This window comes from Carlito syrichta, unplaced genomic scaffold, assembly GCF_000164805.1.
Source record: "Carlito syrichta isolate Samal-C Ts95f unplaced genomic scaffold, Tarsius_syrichta-2.0.1 Scaffold315847, whole genome shotgun sequence".
In the NCBI taxonomy this organism is placed as follows: domain Eukaryota; kingdom Metazoa; phylum Chordata; class Mammalia; order Primates; family Tarsiidae; genus Carlito; species Carlito syrichta.
The window spans coordinates 200,088-223,179 of NW_007259943.1; the positions used below are offsets into that span (position 1 = coordinate 200,088).

A 23,092-nucleotide genomic window follows, 5' to 3' on the forward strand; every position below is an offset into this window, starting at 1 on the left:
GCTTTTAAGAGGATCTTCTGTAACCATTTGTTCTCTGGGAGCGGGCTGAGTATTTTGAATGCCTTAAAAGAGGAGCTCTAGCTTAGAATGTGAGCGATAAGTCTCATCAAATTCATCCCAGCCGTGTCTCCTGGATCTGTGACTTGGAATCCATTTTGACCTTGGCCATGAGGGGACCCCACCCCTACCCGTTTTTGTAGTCTAAAGTGAGATGGTGTTGTAAAATTTTTGGAAGACAGAAACTGCTCATGTTCCCATAATTACTTGAATATTATGATCATCTTTTGATGCGTTGCCTTCTGTTGCTATATGCAGGTCATAAATGTATTTAATTTTCTCACATACCTTCAGGTTATAGTGCAGATCGGATCTTAAAGACATTCTGTAATATTTATTTAGGATAGCAAAATTGCACATGTAAACTATACATGTGGAGTGCACATATGCAGGTTGAATATGCCAAATCTGAAACTTTCTGAGTGCCAATGTGAGGCTCAAAGGATATGCTCACTGAAGCATTTTAGATTTTCAGTCTTGGATTGCTCAACTGGTAAGTATAATGCAAGCATCTCCAAATCCCAAATCAGAAATGCTTTGGGGCCCAGGCATTTCTGCTAAGGGTTATTCATCCTGTAATTATGTATATACTTAATAACTTGTGTATATTTTCTATGCTGCTTAAATATAGATAATTACAATTTGTATTCTCTATTATCTCAGTTTGCATAATTTACTTTTCCCATACGGTTGGGCATCAGGTTGTTTCCAAATTATCCTAATTACAAAAACCCTGAGAGACAGCCTTGTGCAAATATGTCGCTCCTCCTTTGGACTGTATTTCTGAAGCACTTCTAGGAGTTGGGTTCTTGGACCACATCAGTGTTTTTGTGGCCAAAAAGGGTCTCCTGCACTCAACCAGGAATGTATGTGCACCCCTGGAATCTTCCGTATCATTGAGTATTATTGATTTTCAGTTTTAAAAACTGATTATAAGGAAAGGGGCAGCATGAACTGTTTTACTCACATCTCCTCTCCAGGGAGGCTACACACATTCTCACTTTTTGTTATATTCTCTGAAGTTTTCGTGTCAGAATCATGAGTTTCTTAATTTTTTTTTCTTTTTTGAGTCAGAGTCTCATTGTGTCATCCAGGCTGGAGTGCAGTGGCACGCTTACGGCCACCGCAGCCTCAACCTGCTGGGCTCAGGTGATCCTTCTGCTTCAGTCTTTCAAGTAGCTGGAACTTACAGGCATGTGCCATCATGCCTGACTTATTTTTTTATTTATTGTGGAGATGAGGTCTCACCAAGTTGTCCAGGCTGGTCTCAAATCCGTGGGCTCAGGCAGTCCTCTCACCTTGGCCTCCCGGGGTGTTGGGATTACAGGCATGAGCCACTGCATCTGGCTATGAGTTTCTTAATTTTTATGCGTTATTTTATTTTTAAAAATATAAGCAGGGAGTTTATTTGGGTCAAGCTTGAGAAGCACAACCTGGGAGCATAGATTCAAATTACCTTGGCTCTAGTTGGCAGTAGTTACAAGCGGATTTTCTTTTCTTTTAGCATTTATTTTAGAGTTGGGGGTACATGTGAGGATTTGCTACGTAAGTAAATTGTGTGCAGGCGAGGTTGGGCTTCTAGAGAGCCTTCTCTCCCCCTGGTGTGGTGGACTCGGTATCCTATGAGTTCCTTTAAACACTAGACTTATTGACCCACTGATATTTGCTCCACTCACTTCTGTATGACTTGGAATTTCTCACAACAGCCAGGGCTTGGGTTGTTTGCATCTTGCGCGGGCTTCGGAAAGTGCGTTCACTGACTGCCTCTCTCTCTCTCTCTCTCCCCCTAGATACTCTCTGAGTGGAGGGCCCTCATCCCACTGAGATTCCTTCGGCACTGGGGGTTTTACTTTTCTCTCTTCTTCTACATCCTCCTCCTTTTTAAAAGTCAACGAGAGCCTTTGCTGACTCCACTGAAGAGGCGCGCCGTCGAGGGGCCCCGGCGCCAGGGGCGCCCGCCCAAGGACACACACGGTCCTCCCCGGGCCGCAGCCAGATGAAGTCTCTCGGATGGGGTGGGAGGGTCAGCTCCCTCAAGCGGCCATTTTGTTTTATTATCCTTGTTGTTAATTTTAGCCATAATGCACATATTCAAGGAAAGTGTCTTTAAAAACGCAAACCAACCCTGAAATGTATATTTGGGATTATGATAAGGCAACTAAAGACATGAAACCTCAGGTATCCTGCTTTAAGTTGATCACTCCCTCTGGGAGATGGAGGGTCGTGCTGGTGGATCGGTGTACAGATTGTATATAGCGTCATTTTTACGGAAACCCTTTCGGCGTGCTTAAGGAATCACTGTGTACACATTGGCCAAGTGCTTCTGTAGATAATGTCAGTGGAGTAAATATTTGACAGGCCATAACTTGAGTCTATTGCCTTGCCTTTACTACATGTAAATTTTGAATTCTGTGACCAGTGATTTGGGTTTTATTTTGTATTTGCAGGGTTTGTCATTAATAATAATCAGTGCCCCTCTCACGGAACACTCCTACTGGTACCTCAGCAAACGCGAATTTTCCTCTCGTCTGCCCTAGGACCCTTTTGGTACACTTAGAAGTTGATTTCTTTTTTCGTCGATGGTACTCTCTTAGTGTTTTCAGTCGGAACATATCTCGCCTCACGAAGCTTTAAATCATGACTTCGTTCCCCGACGAAGCGCCCTCGTCCCACAGTCGTCGGAGTCGTGCCGCCGCCGGTCTGCGCCAGGTGTCCCGTCCTTTCCCGTACGATTTTCTGTTGCACCTTGTAGTGGAATCTGCATATCCTCTTTCCCACCTACAGATGTCTGAATGCTTACACGAATAAATTTTATAACACACTTATTCTGCATGCTCGTCCTTGAGATGCGACTCGGCAGCAGGCAGGGCGCCCGCTGAGTGGGTGCGGCGAGGCGCTGGGGAGAAGCGCCCTGGGTGTCAGGCGTCCAGCTCAGCGCTGGCCCTACATGACCCGCACACCGGGTCGCTGGGAAGGTGGGCTTGAGTGTCGCTGATGTGCAAAATGGCCATTGTGCTTGCAGGACCGCGCGGCTCCTCCCATTCTCTCAACGGATCCTGGGTTCGCGTGCTCTGTCGGCCGTCGCGGCTGGCCGTCTTGGCTTGCTGTGAGGCCTTGCTTGCCAGGCGAGCAGGGAGATGACCTCTGAGTCTCTAGGATGGGAGAGAGTTTTTGTAGCAGTCCTTGCCTCTCTGGTTTGAGGACGTTCTTTTATAAGGGATGTCAGCTACTGTCACCTCTTGCTGGCGCACCAGTTCTCAAGACAAAGGACTCGTAGGAGCAAGGAAGTTACCGGGTGGACGGTGGACTTGGGGATGTAAGCCCGGCTCTCTGCTGGCCTGGAAGCTGCAGGGAGAGGACAGAGCCCTGAGCTAGAGACGTCTGGGCGGGTGGTTATTGCTTAGATTTGCTGCTACTCTAGGTTGTTTTTCTTTTTGAGTTGGACTCTCACTCTGTCACCCAGGCCGGAGTGCCGTGGCACGCTCATGGCAACCCCAGCGTCGACCTGCTGGGCTCCAGCGACCCTCCCACTTCAGCCCTCCAAGTAGCCAGAACTTCAGGCGCACACTACCATGCCCGGCTAGTTTTTAATTTTATTGTAGAGACAAGGTCTCGTCCGGGCTGGTCTCAGACCCACGGGCTCAGGCAATCCACTTGCCTCGACCTCCCAAAGTGCTGGGATGATAGGCTGAGCCACCGAGTCCGGCTGCTCTAGGTTTTAAACTCTGCAAATAAGTTGTGGTATTTTGCTACAAGTGGATTTGGGTTGAACTGCTGATTTCTATAAGGGGTGTGTTTTGGTAAGAGGAGACAGCTGTTCATTCCTATGGTATGTGTTATTCTGCGGTAAGAATGCTCTCTGGAATAATAAAATCTCAGGTGTTGCGTTTTGTTCTGCTAGGGCGTATTCTACGTGGGAACTGCGTTTTTCTGTGGGAGACATAAGTCAAAGGTTAATTTTGACCTTTGCAGGAGAAAGAATCAGTCGCTCAGATGACTCTGTGTTCCCCAGAGGGCACTGGCACCTGATTTTAAGCGTCAAGGAAGACAGCAGCTTTTCTAATTTAGTTCTTCAGCTCTACGGGTGCGAAGGGACATCGCAGCTTAGGTGCCGAAGCCAGTCCCAGTACTAGGAGCTGTGGTTCTCATGAGTCCCTGTAGCCTCTGGACGGTAATAATACACAACTCCATCTCCTGGAAAGGCAACCAGTTATTCTTTGAGAGCATTTTGTCAATTCCATTCCCAGGGGAGATGTGGTTTGACTGGAGTTGTTTTTTTTTTTTGGAGTTGGAATCTCACTCCATTGCCCAGGCTGAAGTGCAGTGGCACACAGGCTCACGGCCACCCCAGCGACCTGCTGGGCTCCGGCGATCCTTCCGCCTCAGCCTTCCAAATAGCTGGAACTACGGGTGTGCGCTACCACGCCTGGGTGATTTTTTAAAATTTTATTTTATTATAGAGACAAGATCTCGCCACATTGCGGGGGCTGGTCTCGAACCCATGGGCTCAGGCAGTTCACTCTCCTCGGCCTCCCAAAGTACTGGGATTACAGGCTGAACCACCAAGCCCAGCCTTGACTGGAGTTTAAAAGTGGATCACCTCATCTGTACCAGCTCATCTGGGTTATTTTCTGTAGACACACAATCATCTAGATTTTGTTTTTTAAAAAAGAAGGGAAGTCTTGCTATGTCGCCAGGCTGGTGTCAAACTCCCGGCCTCAAACAATCCTCCCTCCTCGGCCTCCCAAAGTGCAGGGATGACAGGTGTGAGCCCAGCCAGCTGGGAGGTTTTTAAGGGCCTCTTGCTTAGCCAAGGAAGCTGGCATCTGTGCTTCCACGTCCAGTCATTCATTAACAGAGCCCAGGCACGGGAGCTCTACCGGCACCTGTCCCCGACAGTGGAGCCAGACCTGTGAGCTCTGTGTTGGAGCCTCCAGGTCTGCCCTGAGCGGCCCATGGCTCAGCTGGTGAAGACTGTAGCCCGACTTCACGAAACAGCTGGCTGGGAAAGGGGTCCGCAAAACATCCTGTCCCTGGGAGACAGTGGCTGCGAGCTGGCTGGGTTGGGCTGGCCTGTGCCTTTTTGAAGTTGTCTGTATCCCAGCTGGCTACGCTCAGTGAGGTGGGCACCAGTATGGTTTGGGATTCCCTGGCCACCCAACAGTGGGCTCTTATTTTAGATTTTTGGACGTACCACTGGCCTTCCAAATCCAGGTTTTAGCCTCGAGTTGCTCTTGTGGAGTGTCTGGCTTGCTGCTTTATGTCGCATTTTGTACTTTTCTTTTGGCAAAACGTGGCCAATTTATAAGCATTTTTATATTTCCTTCCTTAAAACACATGGCTTCTGTATTTCTGCTATAAAATGTGGCAATGGAGGTGGAGGGTGCACGGGGTGTGTTCTGAGTACAGGTGCTGCATCACACATCAGTAGATCTCACAGAAAATGAGAGTTTTTGTGTCTTGCGTGTGGCGGTGGCTCTGACATGCCATCTGTTCCTGGCAGCTTGGACGTGGACTGAGTTGTCCTCTGAGGTCACATGGGAAACGGGTGCTGGCCACAGATTGGAACCACCAGGGTTCAGCAGAAATAGCTTGGAATCATTCAGGAAGATCGAGGTAGGAGACCGCTTTGCCCCCGTCTCTGGGAATTTAGTGACAGGTGACTCTCTTTTCTTGAATCAGAGTCTCACTCTGTCGGTCAGGCTGGAGTGCAGTGGCATGCTCCCAGCCAGTGCAGCCTTGACCTGCTGGGTTCAGGTGATCCTTCCGCCTTAGCCTTTCAAGTAGCTGGAACCACAGGTGCACGCCACTACGCCTGGCTAACTTTTAAAAAATTTATTGTAGAGATGAGGTCTTGCCAAGTTGCCAGGCTGGGCGCGAACCCATGGGCTCAGGCAGTCCTCTCGCCTTGGCCTTCCAAAGCGCTGGGATTACAGGCGCGAGCCATGGCGCCCAGCCTGACGGGTGACTTCTTGAGGCAACGCTTTTCGGCTGCTGCCCGTGACCCTTGGACTGTTTGCCCCGCCCCTGCTGGCCTGTGGGAGGGGTCTCGGGAGCAGCTTGGGTCTCCAGGGCTCCTTCCCAAGGGAGCAGCGGAGCGCGGGCCCTCCCCACTTCTCTGCCTCTCTTGGATGTGTATTTGTCTGTGACAGCTGCTGCTGCTAAGTCTGTTAGAATGTTCCATCTCCCGTGCCAAGTTTCCCAAAATGTGTGTGTCTCGGGGCGTGAGTCCCTGCCCTTTTCTCCTCCCACCGTGCACGCGCGCGCACGCGCACACACACACACACACACACACACACACACACACACACACACAGAAAAAAAGACAAGAGACAAGCTCGGTGGTTTTGCCTTGAAACTTCAATATGCTGGACTGTGGCGTGAGGTATTTTTATTCCCTTTTGTTAGTACTGGAAACCGTCTGGTACATACTGTAAGGCAAATGACTAACACGCGTCAAGCTCCCCACCCGTGCGGAAATCCCCGTTTCCACGCACGCCGGTCGCAGCCGCGCAGCTTCCCGTGTCTCGGGCAAGTGGGCTTCCCCGCAGGGCAGTGGAAAGGGCGGTGTGGCTGCGCGCCGCCTCCGCACTGCTCGAGACTTGGCTTAGCGAGGGCGTGGGAACCGAGGGAGTAGCAGCCACCCCACGCCAGAGAAGGGCACACACAGGCCAAGGCCTGGGCGCCGCGTTCCCGGGCACCCGCCGGTCGAGGCGGCGCACGTCTTGCTGCCGCCCCCACGCCTGGGCTCGGCGCACAACGAACACGTTTGAAGACAGGCACGACACACACTACCAGAGGACGCGCACTTTCACACCCCAGTTGCGGGAGGACACGGGGAGAGCAGGCGCCGGGGTCCACGTACGGCACTTCACGGTGCTTCCGCATCCACGTACGCGCACGAGGACGCCGTCACACAACACAGCACAAAGGGCCCTGCTCAGGGACACACAGCTCATGCTTGTGACACGGACAGCAAACACCGCAGCGTTTCAGCTTCCCATCGAACACGCCTCTCACGGGACGCTGCCGGTCCAGATGCTGCACCGGGGCCGCAGCTTCTCGGAACAGACAACCACCCGCCACGGCGTGTAAATAGCCACCACGTAGACGATTTGGTCAACTCGTACAAAAAGAAAGTCGGGAACAAGTGTTTTCAGGGAGCATGAAACCCCTAGTGGAACGTTGTGTGCTGCAAACCGCTTATTAATCAAAGAAGTGAGTCCTACTACCTAGTATTATAAAAGTAGAAAGACTGGAAAAACGAAATCCGAAAATGATCTCATTTGCTTAAGGCTGCGCCGAGTGTGTCGCCAGCACTGCGAAGGCCGTTTTTTAAAACGCAGCAGCCTGCAGGCGAGAAGAAGAGTTTTCTTCGTGAAGAAACAGCAGAGCACCCGTCCTGTCTTGTGTTGAGCGGAGGTGTTTGCACTGCTTGTCGGGGCAGGGTGGGGGGCGTGTCATTTGGCACTCTCTTAATGACAATGTTTAATACTGGCACAAGCTAGAGGACAGCCCCCGGAGGGCGACGGGCAGGAGGCTGCCAGGGCTGGGCTGGGGCACTGTTCCGTCTGGATGCCGAGAGGGCAAGGCTAAGGACGCTGCGTGGACAGAGGAGAGCTGCTGTCAAACCAGGGTTTTGTGTCGGAGAAGGTGTTCATTTTACTAGGCTTCATTCACACAGAAGAAAGGGTCTTCCAGGAGGCAGCCACTGTGGGAACGGCGACAGGACAGCCCTCAGTACACGTGAGATTCTTTGTGACTCAGAACATGAGCCCGAGAGGCTGAGCTGGTGGCACTTCGGATCACTTCCATCCACCTGGAACAGGAGGAAGGTTACGAAATAGCTACCTGGGGCCGCTTTCTAAAAACCCGTCTTTTTTCCCTGCACGGTCAGCTTTGTGACACTTTGGTGTCCTCACTTAGGAAAAACCAGCATGGGGTACACCACCTGGTGGTTACTGCCACTCCGGCAGAAGAGTATGGAGGTGAATGCTTGGGACCCCGGCGGAGGGTTCCCCGGTTCTCGAGGAACACAGTTTGGGAACCACTGGCCTGGGCACTCAGGTTTTGCAGGGAGCTAGGATGAATGTCCTTGCCGAGGTGGCACCGCCCACTCCTCTCGGGGCAGCTGGGGGCGAGGGGGCTGCTGGCTGTTTGCGTGACCCTAGCCCCTAGTCCTCCCCAGGGCACTCAGAAGACAGTGGCGCGTGTCCCAGCCCGCCTGCCGGAAGCTCCCTTTCGTGCACTTGGGGCCTTCACGGCACACTAGCTGCGCTCAGCTGCGAGCGGTGCTGCTCACCATCCCACACTGCACAGGACAGACCCCTCCCCCGGCCCCGATCTCGTCCCAAACGGCAGTAGCGTCACCTTCACATGGAGTCGAGGGCCTACGGTGGACACAGCCTCCCTGCAGGACCCTGTGATGCCTGCCTGGGGCGCAGCAGGACCGGCCGAGACACGGAGCACGCCCCGTGTCCTGCCTCTGTGGCGAGACTTGCATCCCAGGACTCCTCGGCCCAGGCCTTTCGAGACTCCCTGGATTCGCTTTCCCACGATCACACCAAGGTCCCGGCCCAGACCACCCAGCTCGTCCCTCGAGCTTAGGTTTTCTAGTCCAGGATCAAGTGGGAGGGTTACTGTCCTCGGGTTCCTGCTTCAAACAGTGGTGCTTGGAGCTGCTGCTTGGTGTCATGGGAGTACTCAACGCCTGATTTTTTTTCCAAGTTGGAGTCTCACTGTTGCCCAGGCTGGAGCGCGGTGGCACGCTCAAAGCCACCCCGGCGTCGACCTATCGAGCTCCAGCGATCCTTCTGCCTCAGCCTTCCAAGTAGCCGGAACTACAGGCGTGCACCACTTGGCCTGGCTAATTTTTGATTTATTGTAGAGACGAGGTCTTGCCAAGGTGCCCGGGCTGGTCTCAAATGCACGGGCTCAGGCAATCCACTTGCCTCGGCCTCCCACAATGCTGGTATTACAGACTGAGCCACCGAGCCCGGCCTAAACTCTTGATTTTAACCCCTTGAGTTATTTCCATGGAATTTACTAGAGACTGTGCACAGATTACAGTTAGCTCATCAGTTTGGAAACCCTTGTGGAATTTGTATCAGTGTGGGAACAGGTTACTGTCTGAGCACGTGGCATAACCAGGGGTGGGGTTTCTCCCTACATAAGTGACCACCCTGTCCTCGCTGTAGCCCTAGGACTCCCTGTGCACCCCCCAGATGGCGGCTCAGCAGCGACAGCTGCTTTTTTGGAGGTCTCCTAGAGCATCTGGCAGCAGAGGCCCAGGATTTCTACATGAAATGTGAATTTTAGAAACAGCCTCAAGCCAAGGTACCTAACAGCTGGCTCTTTGCACATTACTTTTATTTCTTGGCCTTGAGTCACTGTGTGGTAGTCTCATCAAAAAGGGAACCCTGGGGAGAACTAAGGTGTTTCTTGCTCAAATGGTCCTTTGACCTGAAACAGCATCTTTGGCCACAGCCCCGTCAGGAGTATTCGGACTAAATAACTACTGAAGCCACTGATGGAAAAGGTGTGTGTTTCTGCCATTAAACTGTGGGCCAGGCCAGCACTTGAACGCCCTCCCTGGTTGCGTGTATCCATGGAAGCTTGGCTTCACTGTACAACACGCACGTGACAGCTGTGGTGTTGTCCCAGACTGCAGGGTAAAGACTCATCTTTACAGCCCAGGAAGCTGTGACCCTACTTGGTGTGACCAGGAGAGTGGAATTGTACACTGGTGTCTGGCAGAGGGACCCCAGGTCTAAAGCCTCTGCACACTAAGCACTTGGCAGGGATGGGGGGTATGTGGCCAACACCTCCCCCCAGCCCCGAGGTGGCTCATTTGCTCGGGAGAAATCCTGGTGTTGGGAAGAGCGTCCTCCTCTGCCGTGCCCTGTGCTGGAAAAGGGGGCGTCTACCTTTCAAACGTGTATTCGCTCTCAGCCCTGAAGAAGTAGACGTGGGACTTGAAATGCAGCTTGAAGACGTAGTCTTTGTGGATGTTCTCGGCCTCCGAGGGGATGGTGAGCGAGTATCCGAGCAGAGGCAGGCTGGCGAGCGGGTGATTGTCCTGGTGGGGAACAGAGTGGCCTTGCAGGCTGCCTCGGCTCCGCCCCTCGGGCTTGGGCCCTGGAAGTGACCCTCCGCCAGGACTGAGCCGGTGGTGAGGTCATTCCCCCCCGCCTTGTCCCACCAGCAGGCAGGTGGCCCTTTTGGGCTGAAGCCGTCCTTCAGCAAGTGGATAAGGTCAGCCTCTGGCGAACGTGGCGTCCCCACCCTGGAGCACAGCAGGGCCAGCTCAAGGGGGCGGTCTGCCCACGAGCAGGGGGTGCTGCGAGGGGCCCCGAAAGCGCTCCCAGCCTGCCCAGCAGGCATCCCTCACCTCAGGGCCCCCTGTGCCGGGGCCGGGCACTCACCTGGTGTGACTTGTAGAAGAACAGGCAGAAGTTTGTGAACACCACCCACAGCTTCTGCCACCCGTTGCTGTTCTTGAACTTCCTCAGCAGGTTCCCGGACAACTGGTTCTGGAAGGCAAGCAAGCTCGTGAGAAGCACAGATGGGCGCGTGTCCCAGCGGGGTGCAGGGCCGGATCCCGGGGCAGAGGCAGCTTAGACCCCGAGGGCGCTGGGCCCGGGGCTGAGACGCATCCATGACTTAAGAATGCAGCCCCTGGCACTCCCTGCTATGTGGAGAAGCCCCCAGGGGATCGCATGAGCCTGATTCAATCATTTTTCTTGTCGCGGGCTGCATTGTGTCTCTCCAGAAGACGGACTGGCACCCCAGTACCTCGGAATGTGGACCCAGTGGAAATGGGGTCATGACAGGTATGATGTGAAGATGGGGTGGGCGGGCCCTGGATCCGATGGGAGCGGCGTCCTCAGGAGAGACATGGGGACCCCCAGGGGCACCAAGTGACAACAGAGGTGGGAGTGATGCGTCTACAGCGCGGGGGCTGTGGCAGCCACAAGCTAAGAGGCAGGGACGCCTCCCTGCAGGCTGCAGAGGGCACCAGGCCCTGCCGATGCCCTGACCGTGGACTTTCAGCTTCCAGAGCTGCGGGAGAGCCCCTTTCTGTTGTTTCCAGGCACCGAGTGTGAGGCACCTTCCCTGGGGAAACACCCAGCGCCCCTCCCAGACGGCGGGGGCCTCGGGTCCCTGGAGAGCAGCTCCCGCCTGCCCTCTAGTGGCCCAGGGGACAGCCGCGGCTGTCCTGCATCACCAGGCCCTCTCCTGGGTCCCTGTGGGGGCCTGGGCCTGGAAGAGAGTGTCTGGGGCCAGGCCAGGCCCTGGAGGATTCCTGGAACGCAGAGGCAGCCAGCTGGGAGCAGGTCCCAGGGCACCTCTGTCCTCGCTGCCTGTCCACGCTCCGACATGCTGTTGCCTCATCCAGTCCTGCTGTCCAGGTGACATCACCAGGGGAGACACACAGGTGGGACAGGGAGGGTGGCGATGGGTGCAGAGCCTTGCAAAGCACTTAACACCTCTGAGTTGTTCCTTTAAAAACGGCTACATGGGCACACGGTAAAAGCCATATGCCTCTGAGTCTACTCGATCCTTCCCCGTCAGGTACCCAGAGAGGACTCTGTGCTAGTTGAGATGAAGCAAGTGATGTTTCTGCCCTCTAGCCGCTCGGTCTGATGGCGGAGGGCGATACCAACAGCCGGTCCCGTGGAAGGAGGACACAGGAGGTGGACAGAGCCCCGCTGTGGACATGGGCTTGGTGGCGTGAGGGGGGCCCCCACAGGCCGTGGGGAGAGGGTGTCTCAGGTCCACAGGAACCTCCAGCCATCCATCCCTCCAACCCCTGCTGGCTGCCGTCACCCCCACTGCCAAGGGACGGGTTCCCCAAGGTGCGGGGGGCACAGGAGCTGGGGCCTCGCCATCCACAGAGTTGCAGGATCACACCCTGCAGGGGCGAGGGTGGCACGATCGCCTTTCCTCTTCGTATTTTCACGCAGAATCAAAGAGTCTCCTTCAGAGTCCAAGGTTTTCCTCTTAAGTGGTTCACTGTGCCCTGAAGGCCGACCCACAGTGTGGTCACCTTGCTGATCACACTCCAGACCTGGATTTTTCCAAGGCCGGTTCACTGCAGCTCTAACTCCTGACAGACTAGATGCTTCCCCACAAGCATGTCCACTGGACGTGCCAGCAGCCTCCATGGGCACCAGCCCCGCAGAGCCTCCCGCTCCTGCCTCCCGTGCAGGTCACGGGCCCTGTGTCCCGCCTCCTGACCCTTGTCCCTGTGGACGACTCTCACCTACCCCCATTCACTGTCTTTACAAGATCAACATCCATGACCCAGGCCCAGCTGACACCCCGTTTCCTCCCAGGGCCTCCCTGCCTCCTCGCTGAGTGAGGCCTCTGCTCCTCTCCTGGCCCCGTCAACTCCATCCCTAGTGTGGAATTGTGTGTCCACCAAAGAGGCAAGCTGAGGCCAGACTCTCCATGCCTAAGAACGTGACCTCACTTGGAAAGAGGTAAGATCACTAGGACGGGCCCTCAGGAGAGGATATTTGGGTACAGACACAGAGAACGCCATACCCATGAGGCACAGAACAGAGCAAAGGACGGGATGCATCTGGCTAAGTGACACCGAGGATCACCGCAGAGGCGGGGACATGTCTTCCCTTCGAGCCTCCAGAAGGAGCCACATGTGCCACCTTGGTTTTGGACTCCTGGTGCCAGCACTGGGAGGGAACACGTTTCTGGTGCTTTAAGCAGTCTGGAAGCGTGTTGTGGCTGCCACGGGAGGTGAACACAGTCCAGATCCCTGCTGTTCTTTTCTCCTCTGATCCCCGTTTCCTTCCCGTCTGGGAAGAACTTCCCATTTGTCCCGTCTGGCAGGTCTAGTCTTCAAAGACAGCCTTCGCCATTTCTGGCGCTGGGGCCCACAGGCAGGCTTTTCTCTGGCCGCCCCGCCCCGAGCGCTGCCCCACAGCCCACTGGCCGCCTCGCCCACACCTTCCTGCTAAGGCCGGCAGGCTTCATGCTGTCCTCAAACGTCCCCTTCCGCGCCTCTGCCTGCATGAGTCACAGGAGGGAAAGCACGGGGAAGACCATGAAGGCTTCACCCCCCTCGGGTTCTGCCACCAGCAGGGGACAGAAGGCTGGAAGTCGTCTCAGTCAGGATGCAGGAGAGACCCATCATGAAAGCCACCTTCCAGGTGTTGGGCGCAAAAAATGACACTCCACTCCAAAGCGAAGGCCTTGGTTTATCTGACCCGCCCTGTCTCTTGTCTCGCGCCCCTCACTCTCCCCAGAGGCTGGCCACAGACGTGAGAGTCTCTCTTCCCCCAGGTGGGGCACAGACACCAGACCCCGCCATAAAACCAAAAAACACGAACCCCGCCTTCCTTTCCAACTTTCTGCTTAGGAGCTGGCCACAAAGAACTCTAGCCTACCCGTGTCCCACAGTAGGTTGTAAGACCCCCATTCCAGAGAGTCCTGCCCCACACCTGGGAGGAAGAGAGCGACAAGAGAGACCGAGGAGGGTAGGAGCACACAGGCCTCAGCCTACCAGTATGCGCTCCTCTTGGTCCAATCCCAGGTCTGACGGCTGTCCACCCTTCATGGAGCTAGCCTACACACGACAGTTCCCCTCAGATCTTTGGGTGTTCATTCCGAAGGCTTCCATGCCACGTAAAACTATTTAAATCACCTTGCTGTGCCTTTCTCTTGTCACCCTGTCTTTTGTCATGGGAGTGTCTGCCATGACCCTATGACGGAGAGGAGAGGGATCATCCCTTTCCACCCCTCCACAGTGACGACTCCCAGGGCACACCTGGAGCGGCCCCATCCTGTGTCCCTTCCCAGGTCCCACCTCAAATGAGCACGTTCCAGGGCCCACCTAGAGAGGCCTTGCCCCCTGTCCTTTCTCGGGTCCGCCCTGAGCGGGTCCCGCCCTGAGCGAGAGCACTATCTTGCAGACTTGACTCCCTCCCCATCCCTTGATTCCCGTGGTGCCTGGAGCCATCTGTCAACTGTGCCTGGGTACCCGTTTTCTGAGCTAACACCACGAGAAGAAAGGGCACAGAACAAGTTTCCAGGTGGCAGGCGGGCACTGGAAACCAAGAGCCATTTGTCCGTCTGTGAGGACGACCGTGGGGCGCTCAGAAGAGAGCCCAGGCTTTGATCCGCCCTGGTTCCAGGGCCTGGGCGGGCGGGCAGGCGAGGGCAGGCGCAGGAGCCAGCTCCCCCGAGCCCTGCCAGAAGCCTGCGTGGGTCCCCCCGGGCCGGCGCAAGGTGGAGATGAGCCGCCCCGACCCGCGACGCCCCCACAGTACCTCCACAGCGAGGCTGAAGTCCACCATGGAGACGCTGGTGTTGCGGTGCCAGCACACGTGCACCATCGTGTTGCCACGGTGTGGGGCCTGGCGCTCCAGCGACGTGCGTGAAGCGCTCAGGTCGTCCTCCGACTCCTGGTCACCTGTGGTGGCCTCATCGGGGGACTCTGTGGTGTGGGGTGAAAGGAGAGCTTCTGAGCTTCCCTCCCAGGAAGACTTTCCCGGACACCCTGAGGCGCTAAGGGAGGAACGGACGACTGGGGGCTCACAGCGGCCACACGCACCCAAGGGGCGTCCCACCTGTCCCAGCCAGGGGCTCTTTGGACGCCTGGGTGCTTCACCTGCAGCCCTCGCCCTGGGGACACTGTGTGACAAGTGGCAACGCCAGCCCAGAAAAGATGGCTCCCCTGTCCCCACATGCTGTTTTCTGGACTTTACTTTATTATTACTGTTTTCTGAGCAGGGTCTCACTCTGTTGCCCAGGCTGGAGTGCAGAAGCACAGTCAAGGCTCGCCGCAGCCTTGACCTCCTGGGCTCAGGTGATCCTCCTGCCTCAGCCTCCCTGTAGCTGGGACTACATGCACCACCACACCCAGCTAACTTCTTGATTGTTTTTTGTAGAGATGAGGTCTTGCTATGTTGCCCAGGCTGCTCTCAAACTCCTGGGCTCAAGCAGTCCTCCCGCCTTGGCCTTCCAAAGAGCTGGGATTATAGGTGTGAGCCACCATGCCTGGGTAAAACCAGTAAAACTTTTAAGAAAAAGAACTTATATGGTTTTTGGCTTTAAACACAAACGCAGACCAGAGCCAAGGCTTGGCTGGTTTTGGAGGTGACGACTTTCCCCTCCATAAGCCAGCCCACCCTGCCCAAGAGCCCCCCACACTCACTGTTGTCTGGGGGGCTGCCGGCCAGGAGCTCGGGGGCAGGGCTGCTGCTCTTCTCGGCCAGGTCGATGGCCATCTGGATGTCCTCCACCCACTTCTCCATCTCAGACCGAGAGCTGGGGACAGAGCTGGCGTCAGGGGCCAGGCACAGCCGGGCCAAGGGAAGCGGGTCGGAGGGTGGGCCCCGGTTACCTGGCGGCCACGACGATGGACTGCCGCGGGCCCCGGAGTGTGAGGCAGTGGGGCACTCCCCACTCGTCTTCGCTCTCCTCGATCTGCGGGCGAGAGGCCGGGAGGTGACCCTGAGGCCCTTTCACACATTCCCAAGCTCGAGGTCGGGCGGCCCCGAACAGAAGCGGTGCCGCCAAGCAGGGCTGGGAGACCCAGGGACCCCGCAGAAGGAGCGGGGGCTCTGAGTCCGGAAAACCAAAACCGGAAAGGCTGATTCCAGGAAGGTTGAAACACACAGAAGTTTTTGGTGGAGCCCAGAAACGTCCCCCTCTAGCCGCTGGGGACAGCGCTGGCAGAAGCCAGGGTGACACTCCCGTGCTGGCGACCTGCTGCCCAGGGCGCACGGGGTGGAGCCTGCCAGACCCATCCTGGGGAGGACAGGGCTGCCCGCTGGTCCAGCTCCTGAGAGTGGGCTCTGTGACTCGGCACATGGAGCGACAGCTGTCCTCCAGGGCCTGGCGCCGGGCTCAGGGTGGTAAGAGGCGAGTTCACGCCACACCACCCGTGTCAACTTGCCTCTTCGCCTGGTTCTAGAAGGAGCATACCGTGCAGCCCATGTGCAGAAGCAGTGGCGTCTCTGCTCCAGGAGCCCCAGAAGGCGTGTTCTTTTCATGAAAGGGCGGGAGGGTAGAAGGTCGCTGGCCTTTGAGCCCACGTGTTCCCCCGAGGTGGCCCCTGTCGTGCTGACCCTTCCTGTCAAGTCTCCCCCTTTTCCTCCTGCCTGCCTGTGTCAGTAGCTCATGCTCCCTGAGCCTGCCTGCACCTGCAGCCCCCCAGAGGACAGGCCCAACCTCAAGCCCACGCCACACTCACCCTCGGGGCACACTCACCGTCACACACGCACACTTCGTGCACACTCACCGTCATGCCATAGAGCGGGAGCTGCCCGTGGACCTTAAACTGGTTCGAGGCCGTCAGCCCCCTGCTCGTGTACAGCAAAACGTCGTTGAACTAGAGGGACCAGGAGAAGGGGGGTGGAAGTGAAACCAGCAAGCTGATGGGATTCCCTCGTCTTTCATTAAAGCTTGCTGCTCCCAACAGCTCAAGGCTCAGCACCTCTGGCTGCTCCCCTGCCCCCAGCTCCCCACTGGGTGGCCGGGCCCCGAGAGCCTTGCTGTCCCCTGGGTCACATGGATCCCAGATCCTCGCAAAGATGAGCTGCCCTCACCACTTACCAGGAAAAACATGCGCTGTTGGAGCCCCTTCCCCGAGAGCTTGCTGAGGCTGCCCAGGCGGATGAACTCCTGCGGAGAGATGGACCCGGGGGGCTCACCTGGCTTCCCCGTGCCTGGGTCCCTCACACATGGAAATTGGAGCACCCAGTTCTGGCTCACTATGTGCCTGCTATGCCCTGGGCACTGTGCTTAGCTGCCTCTAGGTGTTTCTTCCCAGGAACCCACGGGGCAGGGACCACTGGCAATGCCCCTAACCAGAGAGTGAAAGGGTTTAGTCTTTTTGCCTCAGCATAACCATTAGAAAGCATTCAGACATTCTACTGCAAAACAAGCAGCAGCCTATCCCACCCCCCTCAGCAAATCTCCTTCAGATGCAAGACCAGGAGAGCCCAACCATTCGTGGTTTAGCATAATAATCTCTAGTAAACTTTTAGGTTCCTTGTCAAGGCTGAAGATCAAAGATCACCCTTTGGCTGGCCAAAGTCATAGGAGTTTGTGAGTTGCAAATGTCTGAGTTTGTGAATTGCCAATGTCTAACAAGTTTCTTGCAGGAAACCCCCCAGGGTTAACCTAATCAGCCCTTTGTGACCTATGTGACACAGATAAGCCCCACCATGGCAGCCATAGTGTGACTAAGTCACCCATCTGCTGTCCCTCACCAAAAGCACTTGCCTGCCCCTTTGTGATGATGTGGAGCAGACCACAACCCAATCACCTTAATGATCTTCCCCCATCAAGGGGAATGGTTAAAAGGACTCAACCACAAGCAACCAGTGGCCATTGCCTTGCTAGACTCTGGTGTGGCCATGAGCTCTTTGAGCTATGGCTGTCGCCATACTTCCTGGCTTTGGCCCCCTCCCCGACTGTGGGGAGGTGAATCTTCTTTCTTCCTTCTCTTCTCTAATTTACTTTTAAATAAACTTCTTTTTTAACCTTTTTGTATGTTGCAATTCTTTGCATTTACTTGGATCTCTGAGTTACTGGTGCCATGCCTCCCCTCCCCTCTTCACCCCTCCAGCATGCCACCCTCACCCTGTCCATACCCTAACAGAGAGGAAACTGGTACTTGGGTGAAAGAGTATGCTCAGTCTCTCAGAGGGCGGCAGGGAAGATGCATGTGACCCCAGGGTGCATGGGCTCCCATGGCAAGGGAGGTCACAGGGCCCCGGCCAGTTCTCAAAGAAAAAGGCTATACAGAGTGGCCACAGGGGACCCTGCAGGACAGAGAAGCCATATATGAGTTCTGTGGCTACAGAAATCTCCACAATTTAAGACTGCTTTGTAAAAAAGCAGTAACTGTTTTAGGCTAATAGAGCAAGAGGCAAATATGTCTAAGGAACACTGTTTCCCAAGTTATATTTTTCCTGAGTAAACTCTTGAAAGCAAGGATGGCATGAGCACTAACACTTTAAAAACCAAAAAAAAGGTCTGGGTGTGGTGACTCATGCCTGTAATCCCAGCACTTTGGGAAGCCAAGGTGGGAGGATTGTTTGAGCCCAGCCTAGGCAACATAGCAAGTCCCTGTCTCTAAAATAAAAAATAAAACAATTAGCCAGGCATGGTGGCATGTGCCCGTAGTCCCGGCCACTCAGGAGGTTGAGGCAGAAGGATCACCTGAGCCCGGAAAGCTGAGGCTGTGGTGAGTCAGGATTGTGCCACTGTACTCCAGCCTGGGCGACAGAGACCCTGACTCAAAAAAAACAGTGAAAAAAAGGTTAATTTTGAAATTGTGGTAAAATGCACAGAACATTTACACTTGTGACCTTCGGTGCAATCACAATGTTGCATAATCATCACTACTATCCAGATCCAGAACTTGCTCCTCTGGGGATCCCTGCCCCCACCTTCCCATTCCTCTCAGTATTGACTTGAAACAGTGAGTGGCTGGGGGGCAGCATGATTGAGCGAGAGAACGAGGAAGAAAGGCAGATCTGAGGCTTGGAAACAGCACCCCAATTTCAACTTCACCTTTGTAAATAATCGGGGCCTCCCCTTATGAACATGCGCACAGGGCAACCCATCCCGAGTGCCCACATTAGTGCCACATGCGAGCCTATAAGTTCAGTACCATGATTCCCATTTTTAGGTGAGGAAACCAAGGAGTAAAATGATGTAAAAACTGCAGCTTCTGGGTGACAGAGCCAATATCTGGCATAATGTTTACGACGCTTTCTACAGTGCTGAGCGAAGTGACTGATGACGTTATGATAAATGCATTCTTCATCTCTTCAAACGAGTGGAGGTCGGGGAGAAGGAAGAGAAAATCTATCATTTTTATGTATGACATCTCACTGATCTTAATGACCCATGAGGGAGAGGACATGATCCCCATGCGACAGAAGGGAGGGAAAGCTCCAGAAGGTGAAAGATCCCAGCTCTGGTAGAGCCAGACTGTGAACCCAATCCTCTCTCCATTGAACATGGAAGACACAGCCACAGAATAAGAAATTCTTTACAGATGGCTGTTCACCATGCAACACAGTATGCTAAATATGCCGTAACATTCAAAGTTAGAAAATCGTGCCAATTCCACAGGGTTTTCCTAAGGGTTCCCCGTAGAAGGGTAAGGGAGGTAGCGTATGCGCCAGGTCCCGGCAGGGTTTTCTCACCAGCAGAGCTGGAGCAAATCCCAGCTTTGATTTCCACCCAGAACTTACCACACAACGCTTCTGACAACCTCTCACAACTTGCTTTCCGGTCAGTTTTGTAATTAGGCTTCCTGTCAGAAATACTCAGATGCACAGGGTGCTTCCCTCATCTGCCCTGAGTTACAGAGATTTACAATTTCCAGGAGCCACCTGTCAGGTAAGACTAGGAATCCCTGACACCCTGGATCCAGTCCACACAGCTGCTCCCAGTCCACAGCAGACCAAAGAAGCTGCCATTGTCTCCCGACCATGGAGGCGTGGGGTTTGAAATTGGGGAGCGAGAGGGTTGAGAGCCCAAGGAGAGATCGATGAGATGTAGCAACTGAGTATTTTTGATTTGGGGACAACCGACGCCTGCTTCCTAGGAGGGGAGGTGAAAAATGGCTTCTTTCCTATTTCTGTAATGTTGTTGGCCTGGAAGGAGTGTGTGTAACGGAATCCCCTCATCTAAGGCAGGGGCTGGGAGTTGAAGGCAAATAGTGTAAGAAAACTTTCCTCTCTCTCAGGATTGCTTCCTGGCTAAAATGTTATTTAAATTTTGAATTAAAATTAAATTATGGTGGGGCGTGGTGGCTCACAACTGTAATAACAGCACTTTGGGAGGCTGAGGCAGGAAGACTACTTGAGTCCAGGAGTTCAAAACCAGCTTAGGCAATATAGCAAGTCCTCATCTCTACACACACAAAAAAATAAAATAAAAAAATTAGCCAAGTGTGGTGGCACACGTCTATAGTCCCAGCTACTCAAGAGGCTGAGGTGGGAGGAGCTCCTGAACCCAGGTGGTCAAGGCTGCAGTGAGCCAAGATCGTGCCACTGCACTCCAACTTGGGCAACAGCGTGAAACCCTGACTCCAAAAAATTATGTACAGAAAACTGCATTAAAAAAAATTCTTTCCATATTTGCATGGGAATGTCTGGCATTCATTCATGCATGATCTGTGGCTGTCACTATTTTATGCAATTCTTTTTTTTTGATCTTCTATTTTAACTAAATATTAAAAAATAAAATAAGCTACTGCAAATCCTCTCTGGAGTATGGTAGTAGAAAAGTAAATAAGCAATTCAACCTACAAGGAGAAAAATTAGAATATGAGGCCAGAGGATCATTCAGTCTCCTCCTAACGCAATGATTCTGAGCTGAGCGACACTTACCCAGCTGCCTCCCAGGCAGAAGGAGGGCATTTTACCTCGGGAGTGTCTGTATTCAAAAGGCTCAGACCTAAGGCCCTTAAATGTCTCCTTTCTGGCTGCACCTTCCAAGCACACAGAGACTGCTGAGGCTTACCCTTCCTGGAATCACAAGATTGTCGATGCCAATCAAATCTTTCTTGAGTTCGTGCAGCTTCTGGAAATTCTCCATCTTGATCATCGTACCATGCAGCTGTGCCACCATCTCTGTGATCTCTGCCAACGCAGCTGGGAAAGGAACACACACCAAGTCTGCAGGTTAGGGCCGGTATTTCCTAGTTGCTTTGAACTCTGTGAGGCAGGGAGATACCTCAGTTCCTGCACCGTGTGAGAAGCTGTCCTTCAAGGGAAAATTGTGATTTCTGTACAGTAAAAACTGATGGGATGGGCATGATGGCTCGTGCCTGTAATCCTAGCACTTTGGTTCGAGGCCGAGGTGGAAGGATCACTTGAGCCCAGGAGTTCGAGACCAGCCTGGGCAACAAAGTGAGACATCATACCTACAAAAAAATAAAAATAAAAAAATAAAAAAATTAGCTGGACATGGTGGCATGTGTCTACAGTGCCAGCTACTTGGGAGGCTGAGGCAGAAGGATCACCTGAGCCAGGGGGCTGAGGCTGCAGTGAGCCAGGATCGTGCCACTGAACTCCGGCCTGGGTGACAAAGTGAGACTTGACTCAAAATTAAAAAAAAGGATGGAAAAAGGAAAAAAACCAACACCTTGGTGGTTTACTTTACGTATTTGCTTTTTTTCAGTCTCCCCAAAGCATCTTGAAAACAAATGACCCTGGCCTGGCTGTGTGGCCAACCGCAGTCCTTCAATTGGGAAGACTTGCTGACCCAGAGCGGGAGACTCAGGAGAACAAGTGAGCCTTGAATTTTGTCCCAGGGTAGAGATTTTTCTTTTCCCTCCTGTTACCTGTAAAGAACAAGGTACAGAGAGCACAAAGAGGCCACAGATGAATCTGGGGCAAAGCTGGCATCTTTTGGGGCACCTAAGTGATGATGTGACACGGTTGGGCAACTAACAGTCCAGCACATCCAGCTCCTCCTTGTGTGGAAATTATATTGTTGACCAAGATGGCTGCAAAGAACAATAGTAAAATTCAACTTTACTTTCCAATACACCCCGCCCCCCCCCGGCACTTGTAGGCGTCCAACATGTAAGAGCGCATGAATATGAGTTGGAGTGCACACACATCACAATCGCCGAGCATCTGAGTAGGTCTGTCAAGGAAAGCAAGAAACACTTGTCGACTGAATTTCAGTCCTCAACTTTGCAAGGGAAGTGCTGAGTTTTCTTGCTTTCTCCCTGAAGAGGCAGGTTAAATTCTCCTTGGCTTATCCCATAATGCTTTGTCTCCGCCACAATGACGAATCCCAGGGCTTGCCTGGATTTAGACATCACCACCCGAATTTGGACCAACAGACATCTACTGGGCACCCCGTGCTGGGATGGGAGTGGAGGGGCTCTCAGAGGAAGATGGCGCCCTGGCCTACAGGCGCTCGTGGGCGGGGCCCCTGGGGAACAGGGAATGCCGGGAACAGCTCTAGGCGCTTGAGGACCAGGCATGCTGGGAACAGGTCAAGGCGCTGAGGGAAAGGAAGGCCGGGAACTGGGGAGTCACGCAAGGGCGCGGCACGCTGGAAACAGGCTGGAGGAGACACGTGAGGGCAGGGTAGGCAGGGAACGGGTCGGGGCGCTGTGGGCAGGGCATGCTGGGAACAGCCCTAGGCGCTCGAGGGCGAGGCAACCCGGGGATGGGTCGAGGCGCTCGAGGGCCAGGCATGCTGGGAGCAGGTCAAGGCGCGGAGGGAAAGGCAGGCCGGGAACAGGCCAAGGCGCTCAAGGGCGCAGCGTGCTGGGAACGGGTGGAAACACTTGAGAGCAGGGTATACCGGTAACAGTCGAGGCACTTGTGGGCAGGGAATGCTGGGGACAGCTCTAGGTGCTTGAAGGCGAGGCGTGCTGGGAACAGGCCGAGGCTCTCCAGGGAGAGGAATGCTGGAACAGGCCGAGGCGCTCGAGGGCAGGGCATGCTGGGAACTGGTCAAGGCGATCGAGCGCAAGGTATGCTGGGAACAGGTGGAGACACTTGAGGGCAGAGTATACTGGGAACAGGCAGAGGAACTTGCGGGAAGAAAGGCTGGGAACCGCTCTAGGAGCTTGAGGGCAAGGCATGCTGGGAACGGTCGAGGCGCTGGAGGGCGGGGCACGCTGGGAACAGCAGCAGGCGCCCGGCATCCCGCTAGCTCAGGAAGTCTGCGCCCAGACGTACCTTGCTTTCCCAGTCCTACGGTGCTGCCACCTTGTGTTTTAAGCTAGGTAACAAGCACTTCTATCCACTCATTTGCCAAGGGTAGATTACTTCCAAGATGGACTGTCTAGAAAAACACGGGAATGCAAACCGGGCAAGTTGGCCAAGGAGCGCACACGCAAAACCAAACATTTTTCTCACCCCCCATGGGTCTTGGGGTCCCGGAACTGGGAGGGGCTCTGGGCCATTTCCTCCAGGCACGACCTACCCGCAAGACCTGTACAACAGGCCGTGGTGGACGAGGTCGGCGCGGCCTCCAGGCTCAGGCACAAGTTGGGGCTTCGAGGAGAAGGGTTTTG

The 23,092-nt window shown here is 54.3% G+C and overlaps 2 protein-coding genes across 3 annotated transcripts in view; one reads left to right on the plus strand and one right to left on the minus strand.

Moving 5' to 3' along the window:
* Positions 1-2,882, plus strand: part of STK24 (serine/threonine kinase 24) — a 64,905-nt gene extending 62,023 nt beyond the window's left edge. The window contains exon 11 of the mRNA XM_008073445.2: positions 1,848-2,882. Within this exon, the coding sequence (XP_008071636.2) occupies positions 1,848-1,881 (34 nt within the window). The 3' untranslated portion in view covers positions 1,882-2,882. The remainder of the gene's footprint in view (positions 1-1,847) is intronic.
* A 4,792-nt stretch (positions 2,883-7,674) lies between these two features.
* The window catches only part of FARP1 (FERM, ARH/RhoGEF and pleckstrin domain protein 1), a 292,674-nt gene continuing 277,256 nt past the window's right edge, over positions 7,675-23,092 (minus strand). For both annotated transcript variants that reach the window (XM_008073446.1, XM_021706666.1), the window contains 9 exons: positions 20,572-20,702; positions 16,639-16,707; positions 16,325-16,414; positions 15,425-15,507; positions 15,236-15,348; positions 14,349-14,515; positions 10,482-10,589; positions 9,984-10,135; positions 7,675-7,876 (listed from right to left, as the gene is read on the minus strand). In XM_008073446.1, coding sequence (XP_008071637.1) covers positions 7,795-7,876; positions 9,984-10,135; positions 10,482-10,589; positions 14,349-14,515; positions 15,236-15,348; positions 15,425-15,507; positions 16,325-16,414; positions 16,639-16,707; positions 20,572-20,702 — 995 coding nt within the window. In that variant the 3' untranslated portion in view covers positions 7,675-7,794. The remainder of the gene's footprint in view (positions 7,877-9,983; positions 10,136-10,481; positions 10,590-14,348; positions 14,516-15,235; positions 15,349-15,424; positions 15,508-16,324; positions 16,415-16,638; positions 16,708-20,571; positions 20,703-23,092) is intronic.